We start from the raw sequence: 21320 nt of genomic DNA, 5'->3' as shown, positions 1-21320 counted from the left end.
GTTGGTTAATTGTAAGAAAATGAGTAAAATTCTCAAGCATGGTCACGGAGAATGGATTGCTAGATGTATGGTCTTGGACCATTCAGTTCCCAATGATAAGACCATCCACATTGACATTCAACCCATCCTAAGGAAACACAAAAGAGTGTTTGAAGATATTCCACCAGGCCTACCTCCCAGCCGAGGGTTTGAGCATATGATTGAGTTGGAGGAAGGGACAAAACCGGTTATTACTACCCCCTATAGACACCCCCATAAATTCAAGGAGGAAATTGAGAAGACCATCAAAGAATTGATGGAGATGGAACACATTCGGCCCAGCTCGAGTCCATTCGCGTCGTCGGTGGTCCTAGTGAAAAAGAAGGATGGAACAATGAGAATGTGTGTTGACTACCGAGCACTAAACAAAAAGACTATAAAAAATAGATACCCAATCCCAAGAATCGATGAACTATTGGATGAACTTCACGGGGCCAAATATTTCTCAAAAATTGACCTGAGGTCAGGGTATCATCAAATCAAAATGAGGAAAGAAGATGTTCCCAAAACAGCTTTCAGATGTCATTACGGCCATTTTGAATTTCTAGTTTTACCGTTTGGCCTTACCAATGCACCGGCCACATTCCAATCATGTATGAACCATATTTTCCGCAAACACCTCCGAACTTGTTTACTTGTATTCTTTGATGACCTCCTAATCTACAACAAAACATGGGAGGAACACCTCCAACACATTGATGACATACTGAGTGTCCTCAAATCAGAATCTTTGTTTGCTAAGGCTTCTAAGTGTGAATTTGGCTTGGAAGAGATTCTTTACCTTGGACACAAAATCAACTCTCAGGGAGTCAGTGTGGATGTTGAGAAAATCAAAGCCATAAGAGAATGGCCAAAACCAAAGACCTTGACCCAGTTAAGGGGCTTTGTAGGATTGTGCAGTTATTACAGGTGGTTCGTCCAGGGGTTTTCAAAAATAGCAGCCCCCCTCATAGATTTGACTAAGAAGGGAGCTTTCATGTGGAATGATATAGCACAACAAGCCTTCGAAAAACTAAAGGAGGCAATGCGTTCATGTCCAGTCCCTGCCATTCCCGATTTTACACGACCCTTTGAACTACAATGTGATGCTTCAGGTGATGGAATAGGGGCCGTACTCATGCAAGACAAGCACCCTATAGCCTTTGAAAGTCGTAAGCTGACAGAGGGAGAAAAACATTGCTCCATCTCGATAAGGAAATGTTGGCTATTATGCATGCATTTGCAAAATTCAGACAATACTTAGTGGGTGGCAAATTTAATGTAAAGACGGATCACAATAGTCTTAGATTTTTTATGAATCAGAAGGACCTTAATGAACGCCAACAGAAGTGGGTAAGCAAGATTCAGGCATATGATTTTGATATAGAATATGTGAAAGGAACAAATAATGTGGTAGCGGATGCCTTGTCCCGATGGTCTTATGTAAACACTCTCACTTGTATTGAGGGAGATTGGAAGACTCAAATCACAGCAGAATATACCAAGGATCCTTTAGCCACTGAAATAATGGAAGGGAATTTACCAAATGAGGATTACAAGGTAGTGGAGGAATTGATTCTATATAAGGAGAGGATTTTTCTTATACCCAGCTCCAAATTCAAGAATACCATTCTGAAGGAATATCATGATAACCCCATGGCTGGACATCAGGGGTACTATAAAACTTACAAACAAATAAGAGAGAAGTTTTCATGGAAAGGACTCAAAAAAGATGTTCTTAAATATGTTCAGGAATGTATGACTTGTTAGAAAAATAAAATTGAACAGACACATCCGGCAGGACTATTACAACCTCTACCCATTCCTGATCAAAAATGGGAAAGTATTTCTATGGATTTTATCACAGGCCTACCTAAGGTGCAGGGCAAAGATTGTATCTATGTAGTAGTGGATTGCCTCACTAAATATGCTCACTTCTTTGCGATTTCCACTGAGTACAAAGCATACCAGGTGGCGGAAGTTTTCTTCAATGAAGTGTTTCGGTTACATGGACTACCAAAGAACATTGTCAGTGACAGGGATAGCCGTTTCCTTAGCCAGTTTTGGCAGGAATTGTTCAGATGAGCAGGCACAAACCTTACTCCCAGCACCAGCTATCACCCACAGATTGATGGGCAGACATAAATAGTAAATAAGTGGTTGGAAGGATATTTGAGAAATTATGTTACGAACCAGCAAAATGCTTGGATTAAGTGGCTACACTTGGGAGAGTATTGCTACAATACAACTCACCACATGTCTATTGGTATGAGTCCCTTTAAGGCTCTCTACGGGTATGATGCCATGACTTTTGGAGGAGTAGCCATACAAGAAAGCAAAGTGCCAGGTGCTAAAGATTTTATGCAACGAAATATTGATATTCTGAATTCTCTCAAAGATAACTTACATCACGCGCAGAATCAGCAAAAGATGTATGCTGACTGGCATAGAGAGGAAAGAACCTTTGTGGAAGGAGACTGGGTCTTTTTAAGGCTTCAGCCTTATAGACAGTCATCATTGAAGTCTAATGGTGCGGAAAAGCTAAAACCCCGATTTTATGGACCTTACAAGGTATTGCGGAAAATAGGGGAAGTGGCCTATGAGATAGAGCTTCCAGAGAACAGTCGGATTCATAACACCTTTCATGTATCTTGACTCAAAAAGGTCTTGGGGCAGCATATTGTTCCTTGCTCAGAATTGCCACCTCTAGATGATGAGGGTAAACTGATTCTGGAACCAGAGACCATACTGAATATGAGAGAAAAGAGACTGAGGAATAAAACTATTCCGGAATTCCTAGTGAAATGGAAAGGATTGCCTGAAGAAGATGCTACTTGGGAAGGAGAGGAAATATTTAATCATCCCCAACTCAAATTGCTTGAGGGCAAGCAAATTCGGGAGGGGAGGACTGTCATGTCCCTATGCTAATTGTACATAATATGTTTGCATATATATATTTAAATTTCTGATATTCATTTAATACTTATGTCGCTACTCAGAAAACAGTTCAAACCTTATTGTGTTAGATTAATTAGTGAATATTAATTAATATGAAATCATAAGTATTGCGTTGATCATTAACAATTATTGTTGAATTTAAATTAATATACTTAACATACCTATAATTATTAATGTAAATATTGCATAGGATGTGTAATAAATATAATATTAAATAAATGCACTGGGTATGCGTCTGAAGAGAGACACGACCCAAACAAATACAAACAAAAGGGCAGCGAACTATAAAGTAATCACGTCTCTTCTAAAAAGAGACGTGACCCTCAGTTTGACCCGCCACATACTATAAGACAAACACATCAAAGGGGGACAAGGGATCACGGAGGAATATATGGAAAGGAAGTCGACTACAGCCAGGAGACTGACTGCCAGGTATGCCATCATACTCAGATTCTAAAGGATATGAAATTATTGGTACGTTAAAATCGTAGCCCTACAAATACGTCTGTAGAATGATATTTCTGTCGATGTTTAAACCAATTTCCAAACTGTATAAAATATACTCCATCACGGTGAACTTTAAGCGATTCTAACAGATCTTATAATTCTGATTAAAAGACTGAAAATAAGCATCTTTTACAACTTGCACCAGTATAATAAATAAGGTAATGATAAAGTCTTAACAAAGAACACAATAACATCATATGTATTAACTTATCATTATATGGCTGCTCTTTGAGAGGAGGGGGATCTGTAGTGGGGTCGATTGCCCACCTAAATAGCCCACCTACTGTGTGAAGATGAACCAGTAGGCCAGGAGGGCAAGTGACCGCTCCTGGGTTTGGGTTTGGCATGATGAACCACCATTACCATCCATCGTCCTTTGGAAAGATGCAGGTCATTTATAAGATAAAGTATAAATCTGTTTGGGAGAATAATTAGGAGACTGAATCTATGTGATTACCCCACTCAATTCTCAATGCGTTAAAGTGAATTGAGTATGAACAATAAACTGATGTTTACTAATTCTGGAATGGCAATTGTTCAATATTATTTCTGTTTCTTGTATTTGTAATCGATGTATTTTGTGGATACTTTCGTACGACTTCCGCTGTGTTAATTTAATACAAATATAGTCTTTTATGATGAATAATTAAATTCAGTTGTTCCGTAAACCTAATCCCCAATTGTATGTCCTAGATTCTGACCTGTCTCCTTATAATTTCTGCCAGGCAAACTTATCAGTAATAGTAATCTAAGAAGGGGACATCACAACCTTCTAACTATTGACTAACTATTATTCGCCTTTACAAATGAGGAGCTAGGGCTTATATAGCGCCCTTAATACAATTCAATGGCTTAGATCAATTTGAGATCAATGGTCGAGATTTTACAATGAAAACCCTAATTAGGGTTTGTTATAACAAACTCAATTCTGGCCAATGAAATAATTGCATTATTTGGGCACATGTCTTCTCTGGAATATTCGACCAATGGATAACCGGGGTAGGTACATCAAAGTTTGTGTCGTCTTTGATGAGTCGGGTACATTGAATCTGGACACGCTGAGGTGGACCAATCCAACTGGAGGAATGATGACTGGGATGCCACCTTGTCTGACACTTGCAACTTGGTTAATGTTCAATTCGATGAGGCTAAGAAACTAACTTTAATTAACTCTTCTGAAACTATCTGCTTCTCCAATGGACCCTTGCTTTAACCTCCTTTGTCTTTGATGTGCAGGATGGATGGATGGATGGATGATGCTGGACTGGAGAAGGTCGTCCTTGATGATGCTGGGCTGGAGAAGGTCGCCCTTGATCTGGCCTGGTCTTCTTTCATCTGCAAGACAAACCATAAGATGATTAAGGACACATAATATATTTATTCTAACATAGCATTTTCTTCCTTAAATCATCAACAAGAAGACATCAAAATGAAGTTTGTTCAAGATTCTTCCCAGGGACAGGCCCCATAAGAATTTTGCCCTGGACCCTTTGGATGGGTCAGGAGCGAAATTCACCTTTTAGCTCAAAATTGGTATTTTTAATGTCAAAAATCTTTTCAAGGCATTCCAAATAGCTTCTCTCACCCTAGTCTAGGCCTGACTTCACTCAAAATTTGGAGAAAAGGATGGTTTTAGTGTTTTTCGCTCTGGACCCTTTGGAAGGGTCAAGAGCGAAATTCTTGTTTTAGGCTTATTCCTCCATCTTTCAACCTCAACCAGCTTCAAAAGGGCAAGAACACCAATCCTGACACTCATCCAAGCTATAAAAACCCAAGTTTGACTTGACTTTGCAAGGAAAATAAGTAATTTTAGGAATTTCGCTCTGGACCCTTTGGAAGGGTCAGGAGCGAAATTTATGATTTGGCTCAATTCCTTCAAATTTGATAATCACTGGCAAGTCAAAGTCACACCTAAGGACACTCCCAATCCTAATTCACCTTGAACCACCCTAGACTTGGCATAAAATTGAGGGAAAAGAGTGGTTTTGAGGAATTTCGCTATGGACCCTTTGGAAGGGTCAAGAGCGATTTTCCTATTTTGAGCTTGTTTTAGCTACTCCATTACCTCAATCTAATATTCAAAGGCAAGAACACATCAAAGTCCTTCTAACCATGCCATAAAACTCAAGAATTTGACCATCTCCAAGAAGAAAATATGAGTTTCCAAGAATTTCGCTCTGGACCCTTTGGAAGGGTCAGGAGCGAAATCCATATTCTTGATTGATTTCTCACCTCCTTCATCCAATCCATCTTCAAAATTGATCTAACTCAACTCTCCTCTCCACAATCAAGCCCACTCACCACCAAATTAGCTTGAAAACTTCACCTCTCAATGCCTTGGGCAAAATAAAGGGGGGGTAAATGAGGATTTCGCTCTGGACCCTTTGGAAGGGTCAGGAGCGAAATCCATGTTCTGAGTTGATTTCCACCATTTCTCAAGGAAAGAACACATAAATCTACCTTTCAACACGCGTCAGAAACCAACACTTGGCCAAAACTAGGAAAGAAATAAGAGCTCTAGAGATTTTCACTCTGGACCCTTTGGAAGGGTCAGGAACGAAATTCTTTTTAGTCTTCTTCCTCCATCCTTTCAACTTGAATCCACCTCAAAAAGGCAAGAAAACACCTCTCCTCACTCATCCAAGTTATACAAACCCAAGTTTGACTTGATTTTGCTAAGAAAATAAGGGTTTTTAGGAATTTCGCTCTGGACCCTTTGGAAGGGTCAGGAGCAAAATTCACTATTTGGCTCAATTTCTTCACTTTCAATGATTTCCTAGCGCATGAAGTCATTCCTAAGGATCTCTTTCACCTCAATTCACTTTAGTCTGCAATTGCATTGGCACAATATTTGGAAAAAAGGTGGTTTTGAGAAAATTTGCTTTGGACCCTTTGGAAGGGTCAGGAGCGAATTTCTCATTCTTGACTTGATCCTCCATCTTCTCAACTCCAATACTCTCTAGAAGGTAACTAAACATTATTCTTCACCCAAGGGACAAGGTTTGTGGTCTGAGCAAGGTCAAAAAATAGGTGTGTAAGGAATTTCGCTCTAGACCCTTTGGAAGGGTCAGGAGCGAAATTCACCTTTCTTGGCTAAAACCCTACATTTTTCAATGTTTTCAAACATTTCCAAAGGCAAAACATGTCCATTCTTCTTTTCAAGATGCCTTGCAAATCAAAATTTGGTCCAACTAGGGAGGAAATGAGTCCTAGGTAGATTTTCGCTCTGGACCCTCTGGAAGGGTCAGGAGCGAAAATCATGATTTGGGCTAGATTGTTCGTTTTTCAAACTTCAATCTTGTTTTGGGAGCAAACATAGATCATTTTCCACTTAAGGAACAAGGTTTTAAGCCCATTCAAGGTAGCAAATGAGGTTTATAGTGAATTTCGCTCTAGACGCTTTGGAAGGGTCAGGAGCGAAAGTCATCTCTTAGGCAAAATCTTGATCATCCAAAGCATCCAACTCCCTCTCAAGGCAACAACATACCCATTCATACTCCATCATGTCAACACCAAGCCAAAACAAGGAAGAAAACAAGAGCTATAAGGATTTTCGCTCTGGACCCTTTGGAAGGGTCAGGAGCGAAAATCATGTTTTTGACCTTGATTCTTGATTTTTCCAACTTAAATCTTCTTTGGGAGGCAAACATAGGTCGCTCTTCTTGCATCTCCATCTTGGTCCTGACTTTGGCAAAGGGAAAATGAGTGTTTTCAAGAATTTCTCTCTGGACCCTTTGGAAGGGTCAGGAGCGAAAATCTTGTTTTAGGCTAAAATCCTCCATTTCCTCCACCTCTAGTCATTTCCTTAGGCAAAAATATGTCTAACACTTCCACACATGCCTTAGAAACTAGGAAATTAGTCTTGACAAGTGAGAATTTGAGGTTTATAAGGATTTTCGCTTTGGACCCTTTGGAAGGGTCAGGAGCGAAAATCTTGTTTTAGGCTAAAATCCTCCATTTCCTCCACCTCTGGTCATTTCCTTAGGCAAAAATATGTCTAACACTTCCACACATGCCTTAGAAACTAGGAAATTAGTCTTGACAAGTGAGAATTTGAGGTTTATAAGGATTTTCGCTTTGGACCCTTTGGAAGGGTCAGGAGCGAAAATCTTGTTTTAGACCAAAATCATCATTCTTTCAATCCCAATCTTCTTTGCAAGGTAAAATTTCATCTCTTTTCGCCTAAGGAACAAGGTTGGTAGTCTAAACAAGGACGAAAATGAGGCTTATGAAGAATTTCGCTCTGGACCCTTTGGAAGGGTCAGGAGCGAAATTCCTATTTTAGGCCAAAATCCTTAACTTCATCTCTTTTAGTCACTCTCTAAGGCACGAACATATCCGTCTACCCCCACTATGATCAAGGAACAAGACTTTCAGTGCAAACAAGGAAGAAAAAGGGGTCTTCCAAGAATTTCGCTCTGGACCCTCTGGAAGGGTCAGGAGTGAAATTTCTCTTTGAGCTCAAGTCCTGGCTTCATTTTCACATTTCTTCATTTAAACAAGGGCCTTTTCCTTCATTCAAACCTAGGAATGGGTTAGCTTATAGTTTGGGTCAAGGTGGAGTGTCTTGTAGAGGAATTCGCTCTGGACCCTTTGGAAGGATCAGGAGCGAAATTCCTGTTCTAGGCTCAATTCACCTTCAAACTGACTTGACTTTGTCTTAGACTTGATCCTAGATCCATTTCCTTCTATATCCTTGCCCGTTCGCTCAACCACTCTTTGACTTAGGTGAGATCTCGAGTCCTTGGTGAATTTTCGCTCTGGACCCTTTGGAAGGGTCAGGAGCGAAATTGAAATTCGCTCTGGAACCTTTGGAAGGGTCAGGAGCGAAATTTGACATTTTAGCCTCTCCGTCAGGATCATTTTATGGAATATAACATTTAAGTATAAGTGACATTTCCTTATATCTTTCTTCTTTCTTATACTTTAAGTTATATTCCATATATACTGTTAGGATGTTTGAGAGTGGTTTCGGACCTTCAGGAGTTATAATGCAAATTCTAGTTTTTGGAGGATTCTTTAGTTTTCCAGACTTTAGTCAAATTTTAGGATCAGGACATTCCAGACAGCCAAATTTCAGGGCATTTGAAGATCAGGATGACATTCCAGACTTCATCACTCACCAACTTGACCTAGCTCGGACCTTCAAGGATGATACTCACTCACCAAGCAAGACATAATTAGCAACAAGAGCAAAACCAAGCCCTAAGGAAGACTTTCAAAGAAACCCTAACCTGGAGCATCTACTGACTCAACCTAGCTCAAGCAGAGCCTGCTATCCAGCGATCCCCCTGACAGCACTCATCATGCAAAGGCTAATAGACAAAACCCTAAAAGACCTAGAAAGCCAAGCCAAAAAAGCAGGGGTCCCCATTTGCAATGGGGCGATGTGTGAATACGTCACAACAGGTTATAAGGAAACCTATCAGGCCTCTTACTTGAAGTAGAATTGCCGATTCTATAATAAATTCAGATTTCTGTCACCATAAGAACATTTGGAAGTGATATTGATTGAACTCCACATTCTTTACTAAGCTATCAATATAATAAATAGAGACATATATATCCATTTGTATATTTCAATACAAATCTTTATGAATATCTGTTTCGTTTACTTAGTCATTAAGAAAATTGGCCAAAGTTCGCATTGTTCCTAAATGGGAACATTAAACTGTGTCACAATCTTCCTCAAAAAGACGAGTCTGAAAATAGTCCTTCATAGCCTTTCTCATATAGAGTAGCCCTCAGTAAGATATTCTTCACCTTATCTTTTTTATAATAGAAATTATATTTCTCATCTTATGTGCCACCACTACTAGTGAAGAAATTTATAGTTAGCATCACCTTGCTTTACCTAGAGAACTCTAGATCTAAGATGCATTAAGAAATTTTCCTCTTCCTCTAACTTCGCCAACTTAGAAAACAAATTATTTTCTTAGCTCAGCTAGCATAAAATTCTAAGCCAATTTGTGCCATAATACTTATCACTTTAGTCTTTTGCAATTTGTTTGTTTCAGCTCACACTCATATTTCATGGTGCTCCTTTGCTACTCTTTTCTCTTGCTTTAAGTATATTTCAATTTGGCATGGAACTTATACTTTCAAGTCCCTTCTACTTTGATCTCATTCCACCACTTTTTGATATCATCATCAAAATTCTCATGCTCCAACCTTGGGAAGTTCAAAGCCCTGAAGTTGTAGGAGAATAGGAGCATGATCAGATCTGTTCCCAGGCAAAATGAAGGATTTGTCCTAGCAAAGATTCATCAACAAGAAATTCATCTAATCTCTGCATAATCAACAAGTTTCCTTTCCTTTTGTTTGTCCAAGTGAAAATACCACCTTTGAGGATGATATTAACAAGAATTCATTTTTTCCATAAATCCAACAAAAATTGAGAATTTTGATCCAAATAAACAATTCCCATTTCTTTCTCTCTTCTAATCTCTGAGTCAAATTGAAATCACCGCCCACAACCCAAATTTCTGGCCTGTGAGTGCACCCATCCCACCAAATTTTTGCCAACTCTCTTTAGCCAAGGAGTGTAGATAAGGACCAGTCCCTAAACATTTGTGAAGTGAATGATTTTTAGAAGTTTGACATTGCATTGAAATCATAGATCTAGAGCCAATGCATTCAACCCCAAACACATTATTATTCCATGGATCTTTCAATTGTAACATGGCATCCTTTGAAAGTTTCATTTCATGAAGAAAAAACAATATGAGGCTGCAAATCAAGATTTTTACCTTGAAGAGTAACATGGATCGAATCTGAGCCTCATAGATTCCAAGAGAAATAATCATTTTTTAAGGTTGCGAGGCACATCCATCTTATTCTTCCCTCCTGGGGTTTCCAAAGAAATTTGTTCGTTCCCTGGCCTAGCTGATTCATGTTTGTAAAAATTTTTAGGTATCTGTTTCTAAGATTCTTCCTCTATTGTTTTTTGTGACATTAACTGAAGTGCCTGTGATCTTGAAGGATGACCTGTCTTAATAGAAATGTGACAATCAATCTGGGAATTTAATCGCCCTAGAGACAGTAAACCTCTAGGGGTATTTGCAATTACGACATCAAAATGACAAAATCAGTTATAACCTTATTGGCTTTATCATCCTCCCTTCTGAAATAACATCGTCAATTCTCACACCCTTCTCTGTTCCGCTATCCACTTCCTGAAACATTTCCATTTCTTTACTTAAATTATTGATTTCGTAAGTCTACTTCATTGTCTCACAATCTTCTTCCTCACTAGAATTTACATCTAAGCTTCTTCCACTGCTCTCCACACCAGATTTAAGTGTTATTCCTTCATTATGTTCATCTTCTAAAGCAACAGATTTATTTTGAGTAGGCACTATACCATCAGCCTCCTTTTGTCTTTTATTAGCAACAGATCCTTTTTGTTGGTTTTGAGTTTTTCCTTGGCCTCTGATTGGGCTTTGGGATAGTTGTGGAAGAAATGTCCATAGTCATGATAGTGTGAGCATATAAAACGCTAAGATACCGATTCTTTTCAAAAATCTCTGGGTCCGGGTTCTGATTCTGCCCCGGTCCTGGTCCAAGCCTGATTCTGCTTGGGTTCCTCCCGGGTCCTTCCCAGGTGGCTGGGAAGAACCCGGGAGGAATCCGCGGGGAACCTAGGCGGACCCAAGAGAACCAAGGCCCGTGGGTTCCCAAAAACAGGGCCCACAGGTCATAAAGATGCAAAAAACAATTAAAAAACACTTTTTAAAATATTTTTTTAACATCTACACCTTAATTTTGCCCATATGTATATGTATATGTTTATGTATATGTATATGTATATAGATACATATATATACATAATATACATATGTATACATACATATACATATACATATACATATACATATGTGTGTGTGTGTGTGTGTGTGTGTGTGTGTGTGTGTGTGTGTGTGTGTGTGTACGGACGTACCTGTACCTGATTCCGTATCCGTATCTGTATCCGAATCGGTAACTTAGTATAAAAGGAATGCACTTATATTCTAGATCCTGTTTCCAATTTTGTTCTTGAGGTTCTGTTTCAATGCAATCAAGAAGACCCTCTGTTACATCAATTTTCATATATAGTTGAGTGAATGTGTAAGACTCTGTTGAGAAGTTATTTATGCAACAAACTTGCCAAGAGTGCCCCTAACTGAATAGGAAAGTGTGGTTACCTTACACAAATGAATGGGGTTTGGTACCTCTTCCCGCGAGTCAAAATTGGCATCCCAGTATTTCATAAATGGGCTGCTTCTTGCCATTAATCACAATCCTTTATTAAAAACCGTTTCATTGTCGTTTGGCTAGTGGAAAATAACCCAAGAAATACCCCTCCCAGAAAAACAAATACTGGGGAAGCCCATTGTTTCTGGTCGATGGTTGAATGCTCTTTGAAGATGGATAGAGACTACAAATCAATCCACAGTCTACCAGTTTGTCATAGTCCTGAATATTTTTTTGTCAAATCTCACCTTTGGGAACTTACCCTTTCTCTTAACAAAATCATCTTTTATAAGTGGGTGACATCTAGTTTCTTGCTTCAGGATTCCGTCATATCCTTAATGATTTCACTTTGGATTTGTTTTAAAGGGCCCTGAACTCCACAAACCAGAAGAGATACCTGCAGATGCTGGAGCGGACAGTCTTGCCCATACCAGATAAACAGCTGCCAAGCAAAAAGGTGGCTCAGAAAACCCTATCCACCTGCAAAAAGACTGTTAACATGTACTCAGAGACACCAGCAATGATATTCAATTGCAGAGAATGATGGTGATCCTGCAAACCATCGGCCTCCTCTCTCTTGATAGTGGCCCTTCCAATGCTTCACTTCTCCAACATATGTTTTTATCCATACACACTATATATGACATGAAGTAGCAAAATTAATTTTTATTTCTGTTCTTATAACGAGTACATTGTTATTTAATTCCTGAGTTTTTACCAAGTTTACCCGTTTACCCCATTTTGAACCTAGCTAATTGAATTCCAATTAGATGCTTTTACAATACCATGCTAATGCTGCGTAAATGGAATGCTACAATGATCCTATGTGAGTTTGCAAATATTGGTTTAGCAGCAGAATTTTCGCTTATTCTTGATTTATTTATGTTCTTTTTACACTTTTTTGGTGGTCAAGGCTTTATAAAATATAGTTGTTTGTTGGATTTAGTTTCCAATTTCTTTCCTCCCTTACCTTTCAGTATTGTAGTGAATTCAAGGCCCTATATATATATATTTTCTTTCTGTGAGCTAAACTTGGCGATTTTACTCATTCCTAATTTCAGATTTCTTTGCTGTTGTTATTTTTACATATTGCTATACACTAAAGTTTGTGGGGCTCTATTTTGTACTTTTCAGGTTAGTATTTCTGATTCTAATGATATTTAATTCTTCAGGATAAGACTCACTGTCCCTTTCATGTTAAAACTGGAGCTTGTCGATTTGGAGCTCGATGCAGCAGAGCTCATTTTTATCCTGACAAATCTTGTACGTTACTCATGAAAAATATGTACAATGGTCCAGGTCTCACGTGGGAGCAAGAGGAAGGACTTGAGGTCTGTAATATTATTGTGTGGGTTAACGTGTTCTATCATGTTCAAGTTTTTCATTCTACATTCTCCTAAGAAAATACTCATATTAAATACATAATTCAGCCTTCCTCTGCCAATGCAGTATCTGTAGAAGTCTTTGTAGGAAATATGGTGCTATGAGCCTAGATAAATCTAAACTGAAATTTATTAAAATCTGGAGAAGAAATCTGTGTACAAAATATGAATATCTGATATGTGAAATGAAGCGGTTTTAAGAATTAAACCTTTTACTAAGTTATTTTCATAAGAAAATAGTATCATTCAATGCATACTTCAGTTGTCCTACATGCCATTTCAGTATTTGTAGAAGTCTTTATAGGAAATGTGATTCTTTCAGCCTGGATGAGTCTGAAATGAAATTATAAATTCTGGAAATGTAGTCTGTCTGTACTGAATATTAATGAACCTTTTACTAGGAATAACTCTATTCTGACTATGACCAATAACCAGAACAGTCCAAGCTTACATGTGAGCCACTCCCACTTTTGAAGAAAAGTGGTAGTTAATTAACTGCTAATTCACACAATTACATTCCAAATAATCATGTCCTTGTTACAATAAGCTAGGCAAGGAAACATTCTCCTGAAAATAACTAATCTTTACCTGCCCTTCACTTGATAAAAAAGCAACCTGAAAAATTGTGTAACAAACCTATCTTGAGCCTTTGTGTGTTTTATTTGTTCTAATTCCCTAGTTAACTGGACGTTATCTCTGATTAAATGCAACTAACTAAATGAGAACAAATTTGGATTTATATAATGCAAACTTACGTTGTATTTGCATGAAATATTATATTTCTATATCATGTAAACTTATCCTTTATTTGCATGGATATTATCTTAAATATGCTTTATAATTTTACGCATGGATATTATCACTGATATTCTTTATTCTTTCCTGAAATTTTATTTCTTTCTCGTTGTGAGATATGTTGGGTTCATTACATATAGAAAGAAAAAATATAAATATGAAAAGGTCTAATAACATGTATGGAAAGTTTACAAATTAGCGATAGATAATTTGATGTCAAATGATTCAAACTTTTCTTTTAATCTTTGCTGCTGTTTAGATGAAGCTTCCTTTAGATTATAAAAGTCGTATGATAGGCGATTAGTCTTCTGGTTGAGATGGAAATGATTCCCAATTTAACCTCAACCAATATGTTGCTCAAGCAGCAAGCTTTGTTTTATGAAGTGACTCAGATGTTGAATAATAGCATCAAAGCTGAAGAATTTTTTGACCCTGCAACTACTATTGTGAAGGCTAAAAATACTTACAATTATATTGGTGTAGGTATCCTGCAATTACAACAATGAATTTCTAAAGAAGGCAATCCCAATTGAATCTCAAGTGATATAACATTCAATGTTGCCTGAATAGTAGGCTCTGCTCTATGAAAAGATTCAGATGGTGAATTATCATCAAAGTTAAGGATCGACCTTTAAACTACTATTACTAAGGTCATAGAATACTTATAATCATATTGGTGTAGACAACCAGTAACTTCAGCTATCAACTTGCTAAAGAAGACATGTTTTATTTAATTCATGGATAGAAATTTCAAGTAGTAATAATTATGCATATTGGTTGGCAGTTGTATTAGATTTAATTTATTATTGACACATGTAGTAATTGTAAACCAATACATAAATCTCATGAGCTTGCCATTTTTTTGCATCCCAACATATTTGTTTGTCTACGGTTAATACCTGTGAAGTCTCTTTCCCCTGACATATCTTTCCAGAAATCCATTTCGTGGTTCGGTGCAAAGCAGATTCATGGTTGTTGGCACTGGCCAAGGCTGGAGATGCAGACACATATCCTAATTGTAAATACTTAGGGAAGGGAGTTTTAAGCAATGTAAATGCTGAGGTTTCTGAGGTTTATTGAGCTTTTTATGTTGTAGGCTTATTGAATGTTTAGACAAATGGTTTATTTTTTATACTTTTTTAATAATTCTCTCCATCAATGAAAGCTGTCAAGAAATTCTATTTCATTGATTGTGCACTGAACTAAATGTAAATCATTTCTCTGGGGAGATTTTTCCAGATTCTTCTAAATTGATTTCTTCAGATATGAAGCTATTGTTGAACTTTGAATTTAATAATGTTTAGCTATTCTAGAAGAAAGGCAGATCCTTAACTTTTTGGTCTTGGGAAGGCCAAAAAATGGATGTTATTGAGATGGCATACTAGGCAGTGTATGCTTGCATGTTTGACGTTCCAAAAAGTTCCAACTAGCTACATCAGAGGTTGTACTTGATTGGAAGCAAACAGGTATTCAAAATGAAAGAAACCAACATTTAAATTCCAAAGGCACAAGGTTATTGAATATGGTTACCTGCATTCTCTTTTAATTTCATTCTATATTTTATTTGACATAGTATTTTCTGGAAATAACTCTAGCATCATAAGGGAAAGAGTATTCCACTAGATGGGCGTTATGCATGTCAGTTAGGCTAGTAGGTAGTCATTTAATTTATATTTCAAAAGAAGTTTGAGTCTGTTGTCTACTAAGCATTAAGTAGCACATCGGAGACATTAGTGTATTTTACTTGGAAGAAATCTGACTGAGTGTAGCTGCTTAGAAGAAGTCTTGAATATACTGGACAAATTCTGAAGTTCTAAATAATCGTACATGTTTCTTGTTGTGAAATCCACTTTGAGCGATAACTTTGTGTAATTTAAATATTGTGCAACTCAATGATACTTTAGTACTTTTTCAAAAAGAAACTAACAATACCAATAAGAAAATCTGGAATATAGGATTTGATTGTTTTTGTGGCCAGTTGCCTCTTATCTCAAAGAGGGCATTCAACATCTGCATATATCTTGTGATACCTCCAACATTGAGAGGCATAACTACATTGGCAGTAAGGGGTGGAGGACAATGGCATGAGTGTGTTAACAAAAGTTATTAAAAAAAGCTCTCAAATAAAATAATCAAACACAACAAATAAAATATATGATGGATATAAAAAAATTAAGAACTCTATATAATATTATTTTAATTAGATAATAAGTACTTTAGTAAATAAAACAATAAATAACTTTGCACTTTAGTAAATAAAATAGTAGATAACACTTAAAAATAACTATATGATTAAATATGCAGTAAATAATTTATTTGAAATTACTGTAGGATATCTTTTAAATAATAAATGTTAATAAATAAAATAACTTAGTATATACTGTGTTCCATGGGGATGTTTCCCTAACATCAAACCCCATTCCGGTCCTCAATGGTGTTTTGTTTCCGGCAGGGGACATCCCTAAAAGTCTTCAAATCTTCGAAATGTTTCAAAATTGTGGGGACATTTGGCCATCCCCAAGATGGCTGGCAGGGATGTCTGAGATGTCCCTCAACTGTCCTGGGGATGGCCAGATGTAAGATCATTTATAACATCAAAAAAGGACTGCTATATATATCATGACAACAGTATAACAGCAATTGAATTAAGCATGACAGCAGTATAACAGCAATTAAATTAATCTTGACAGCAGTGACAGCAACAGCAGTAGTATAACATCAATAAATATATCATGATTTAGATTTATAGCTAATGATATAAACTATATAACAGTTAACACTAACAACAATAATTTGGATTTCGGATTTCATTGTTCAAAAAAGTCTCTGACTTAAAACTCTCAATATGGTTTTAGAGTAATGATTATCAGTTCCAAAAGATATTAAAGGTTCATTGGCCATGGTCTGGTAGACTGTGGTATTGTGTGAGACATGCAGACAAACAATTTTCTTTGGCATGTGGGCTTCTGCAGACATCATCTAACATCATTTTAACAGCATAAATATAGATATATATATGCTGCCCCCCAAAAATGGCCCTCAGACTGCTGTCCCTGAAATGTGCCTTCCCCATCCCAGAAATGCCATGGAACATAGAGTGAATACAATAAACCATAATTAAAATTAGCTCTTCAAATAAAAATAATCTGAACAATGTAAAAAAATAAAATGATTTGTAAATAGTTCCAAAGTTTGAAAAGAACTTCCAAGTAAAAAAAGTAACTCAATAGTGGTATCTCTTGGAGTGTAGATGCATTTAAGATATTTTATATTGTTTACTCATTTTCATTTGAAGAGCTAGTTTAGTTTTTATTTGTTGATGAGTTATTTTATTTTATTATGCCGAGAGGTGTAATTACAGTATCAGAAAGGGATTGAGTGTATTGCTGTGAGCATGTTAACAGAACGTAACTGACATTTATCTAAAAAAAACTAAAACTATAATATAGCACTCAAGCAAATAAAAAAAAAAACTTCTTAAATAGTGAATAAATGTGCCAACAGTGATATCTCTTGGTGTGTGGTATGCTAGTTTTTAATTTGTGAAATACATTTCTGAATATTATTTTGAATATGATCCTTTGATTGATTATTTTCACTTCAAATATTGTTGCTGTGAACATGCTGCAGTATACAGATGAAGAGGTGGTCCATCATTATGAGGAATTTTATGAAGATGTACACACAGAATTTTTGAAGTTTGGAGAGCTTGTTAATTTCAAGGTAAGATTTCCTTTTTACTCTTTTGACATTTTTTACGAAGCATGTTTTTTGCCTGCAAAATGCTTGCATACATACTATACTGGTAACACAAACTATTTTTTTGCCACATTTGGAATTGTGTTTCTTACATACAGAACTGTTTAACTTTATTAGTTGTCACATGATTTGTAATTTCAGTTTGATATTTGGAAACTAGAATTGTGAAGGACTAATCTTTTTGACCATCTAGGTTTGCAAAAATGGCTCATCCCATCTTCGTGGGAATGTCTATGTGCACTATCAGTCTCTATTGTCTGCAGTTTCTGCATATAATGCCATAAATGGCCGCTTCTTTGCCGGAAAGCAGGTATGTGATAGACTCACGGGGCAGTAATATTTCTAGTGGCATGCTTGGGTGTTGTTAGGCCATTTGTGAGTCGAAGTGTTATCATAAAGAATTGAAGTCTTCAAGTGCTTGCTAGGATTGTTTTGTGTTCATGTCAATCTTGAATCCTGGTTGGATGGTTGCCCCTGCAATGCTTGGAACCTCTAGATTTGTTGCTTTATTTGCCTGCAGTTACCACTTGAATCTGCCTCTGTTAAATTCAAATTTTTCAAAGCATTTCATTCTCTGCAACTGCATGATGCAGATTTTAGTGCTATCTTGTTCGTTAAGTCCAATTTTGGCAATTTTTATATTTTGTCAATAAATGTCCTATGATTTTTCCCTTTCAACTATAGCTTTTGTTTTGAAGAATACAAATAATATTAGAAAGAGTATTTTTTTAAAAATAATTAGCACATGGCTGTACTCTGATAAAAAAGATGAAAACAGAAACTGGGGACTAAGATCACATTCCTGGGAAGGAAGGGGACTAGGAAGAAATAAAATCAGGATTTATAAACAGACATACCAGTTAATTTACAGCACAAATACGATGCAAATAATTGTAATTGCAGAAGAAATAAACCAGTACAAGGAAACAGGGGAAAGCCTAGAATGGTCTGGAATACTGTGAGTTTTTTCCTTAAAAATGTGCTGAAAGAGAACACGTTCAATTTCTGCTGCTGGACAGGCACATATCAATAGCAACACCTTGATGTAGTTCCTGCTGCAAGCCTTGCCTTTATCTGTGTGCCCTATTGGGTCATTCCATTCCTGGTTTGAGAAGTTACACCCATATTAATATGCTTGAGCTCCCTGTTGAAGCCTATTATTGAAGGGTATTTACTATTTGGGGGCATGTTGAGGGAATGTGTGCAAAACCCCAAATATTCTTAAACAATTCAATGTTGCATGTGCAACGAAACATAAGATTGAGTAAATTTTTTTCAAATTATCATGTAAGGCATGTAATTTTAAAGAGAATAATTTTGAGGGTAAGTAAGCATAATTTATTGGGGTGTATCTCCTTTTAAATGAGATTAGTGAGTAGTTATGAGGGGAAGAATGTGTGATGTATGTAAAATAAGGGTTAATTACTTGTCAAATCAAATAAATAATGGGTCAGCCCTTTTTTTTTTAAATATAAAACTTTACTAAGAGTCCTTGAGAGCAAGGTGTCATGCCCCCAATCTGATGACCCTTGTTAACAATAAGAAATCGTCTTACCCTAGTAAGACCTCACAATTTGTTATCCCTCACACTAAACCATGGCTACAGCAGCAGATTGTGATTATAGATGAGTGCAGATCGAGACTAATTTGAGAACAAACTGTGATTATCCCTGCATACAGATCGGGGTTTTTTAACTATATTAATCGCCTTCCTTCACTCCTAGCAGCGATGCTCTCCCTTAATCAATGAAAGATCCTTTCCTTAATAGAATGAAGGGTTAATTAGAATCAACACAATCTAGAATTAGAAGAGGCAGTTAGACATTAAAGAGGTGCGATTGTAGCCAATAGACATGTTGCCATCCAAGAGTCACAACCATAGGGGAGGGTCACTATCTAACGAAGGATATAAAAGGATTTTCCAAGCAAACCAAGGGATTATCATGTAAGGAGCAGATCAGATGATATATGTAATCATCTGGAGACTCAGTACGGTCATAGCAAGGTCTTCAATTACAGCAGTTTGAATCATTTGCAATCATTATTTGTTACAGCAGATTGGTATGCTGTATCTTACCTTATGGACTAAGTGCTTATTTACAATAATGTCATATTTGAATTCTATTAGGAATAAAAGATTTATATGAGAGCTGTGCTTAATTTCATATATATACATATACATTCATAATACATGAGAAATTAGTGTGTCAATGACCTAATCCTTAATCATTCTCTATTACCCCTCATGAGGATTGGTTGGATTTGCTAGGGAAAGGCGGTATTAATATCTCACAAGGTAGGTGAGCCCCAAGAGGTGGTATGGATAGGTGTTCCTGAAACCCTTAGGGAGCCGAAGAGGTGATATGGACGGGCGTTCCTAAAACCCTTGGGCCTATTTGTGGAGAATGGTTTTCTAGTGCCTTAACATAGTTATTCCCCATCCTCTATTAGGGTTGATGATTAGGAAAGAAGTAGGGATTGGGCTTAAATATGGTAATTATCAATTGTATTATGAATACTAATAATAATTTGATTTAAGGTATAGCAAGTATGATGAAGTATGTTTAATCATGGAAAACATGCATACTCCTAGTAGGAGAGATTACACAAGGGCTAAATAAAGTAGAAGAAGAGTGCAAGGATGCTAGAGGCATATAATTACAAGAATGCAAAGAAGGTAAGGAAAAAAGAATAAAATGAGTGGAAAGGACTGAATACAAAAGTAATCTAGGAGGAGAATGGATCTCAAATGAAGGTGGAGGAGCAAAATACACATGGAGACAGTATTGACAACCAAGGTGAAAGGGAAGAAAAGAGGGAAGATGACAATTCAAGTGATGAGGGATAATATTAAGGGGTTTGAGATTGTGCTGTATCAAGATTCAAGATGAGGAGTTGAAGAGAGGAAATAAATATATAATTTTAAAGAAAAGCAAGAAGGCTTGACAACAAGAACTAAGGGGAAATTGTAAAAGAGAACTAAATTATTATACTTATGAGAGTTTGTAATTGATTCCCAAGAAAAATTTAGATCTGATACCAAATCTCCATGGAGATTGTATGGGTGCTTGTTAATATCAAGAGCTTCCCTAAGTTTTCTCTCATAGTGATTTTCCACTTTCAATAAGACCTGGGTGGCCTCTAAGCAAATATGGAGTTTGGGTGTTGAGTGAATACTTTACTTGTGTGGATCTGTTGATGTTCTCATTTTTGATGTTCATGTCGTGTCTCTCGATCCTAGTGCTAATAGAGCAACTTGTATCACCAACTTGAGGAGTTTTGTAGGAGCATACTTTGAAGTAATTCTCTTTGATTTTAACGCAGAGAATTAGATTTGTGGCTTTAATATGTGGTTTAAACAAAGTTGCATTGACGTTTTTCTTCAAAATTTTAGAAATCTTGTTAGAGATTCCTTCAACACATGGAAGAAAAACAATGGGCATCTCATATGAGCCATCTACATTTCTATTAGTCAAGTGAGAGATCTTAAGCATCAAAATGAAAGGCTCTATTAGTTGAAGTTGTTGAAGTGTACGTGTTTTTTCCATATGCTTGATGAGGCAAGGATTAATCATGCTTTCAATGAAGAAGATTATGAGGAAAAAAGCATCATGAATTTGTTTAAACAACATAAGAAAATCAGGTTTTTGATCCTCACCCTTATGCATA

At 36.8% G+C, this 21320-nt stretch overlaps 1 protein-coding gene across 2 annotated transcripts in view; it reads left to right on the top strand.

Annotated features, from left to right (window-relative positions):
* The window catches only part of LOC131039363 (zinc finger CCCH domain-containing protein 5), a 64458-nt gene that overhangs the window by 9238 nt on the left and 33900 nt on the right, over nucleotides 1-21320 (top strand). Inside the window, exons 4-6 of one of the 2 annotated variants that reach the window (XM_057972080.2) lie at nucleotides 12888-13046; nucleotides 17523-17615; nucleotides 17845-17961. In XM_057972080.2, coding sequence (XP_057828063.1) covers nucleotides 12888-13046; nucleotides 17523-17615; nucleotides 17845-17961 — 369 coding nt within the window. The remainder of the gene's footprint in view (nucleotides 1-12887; nucleotides 13047-17522; nucleotides 17616-17844; nucleotides 17962-21320) is intronic. The other variant, XM_057972081.2, reaches the window with a different exon arrangement.

Source organism: Cryptomeria japonica, chromosome 10 (genome assembly GCF_030272615.1).
Source record: "Cryptomeria japonica chromosome 10, Sugi_1.0, whole genome shotgun sequence".
Classification (NCBI taxonomy): domain Eukaryota; kingdom Viridiplantae; phylum Streptophyta; class Pinopsida; order Cupressales; family Cupressaceae; genus Cryptomeria; species Cryptomeria japonica.
The sequence above is the reverse complement of the archived record's forward strand: the minus strand, read 5'-3'. Positions and strand labels throughout refer to the sequence as shown.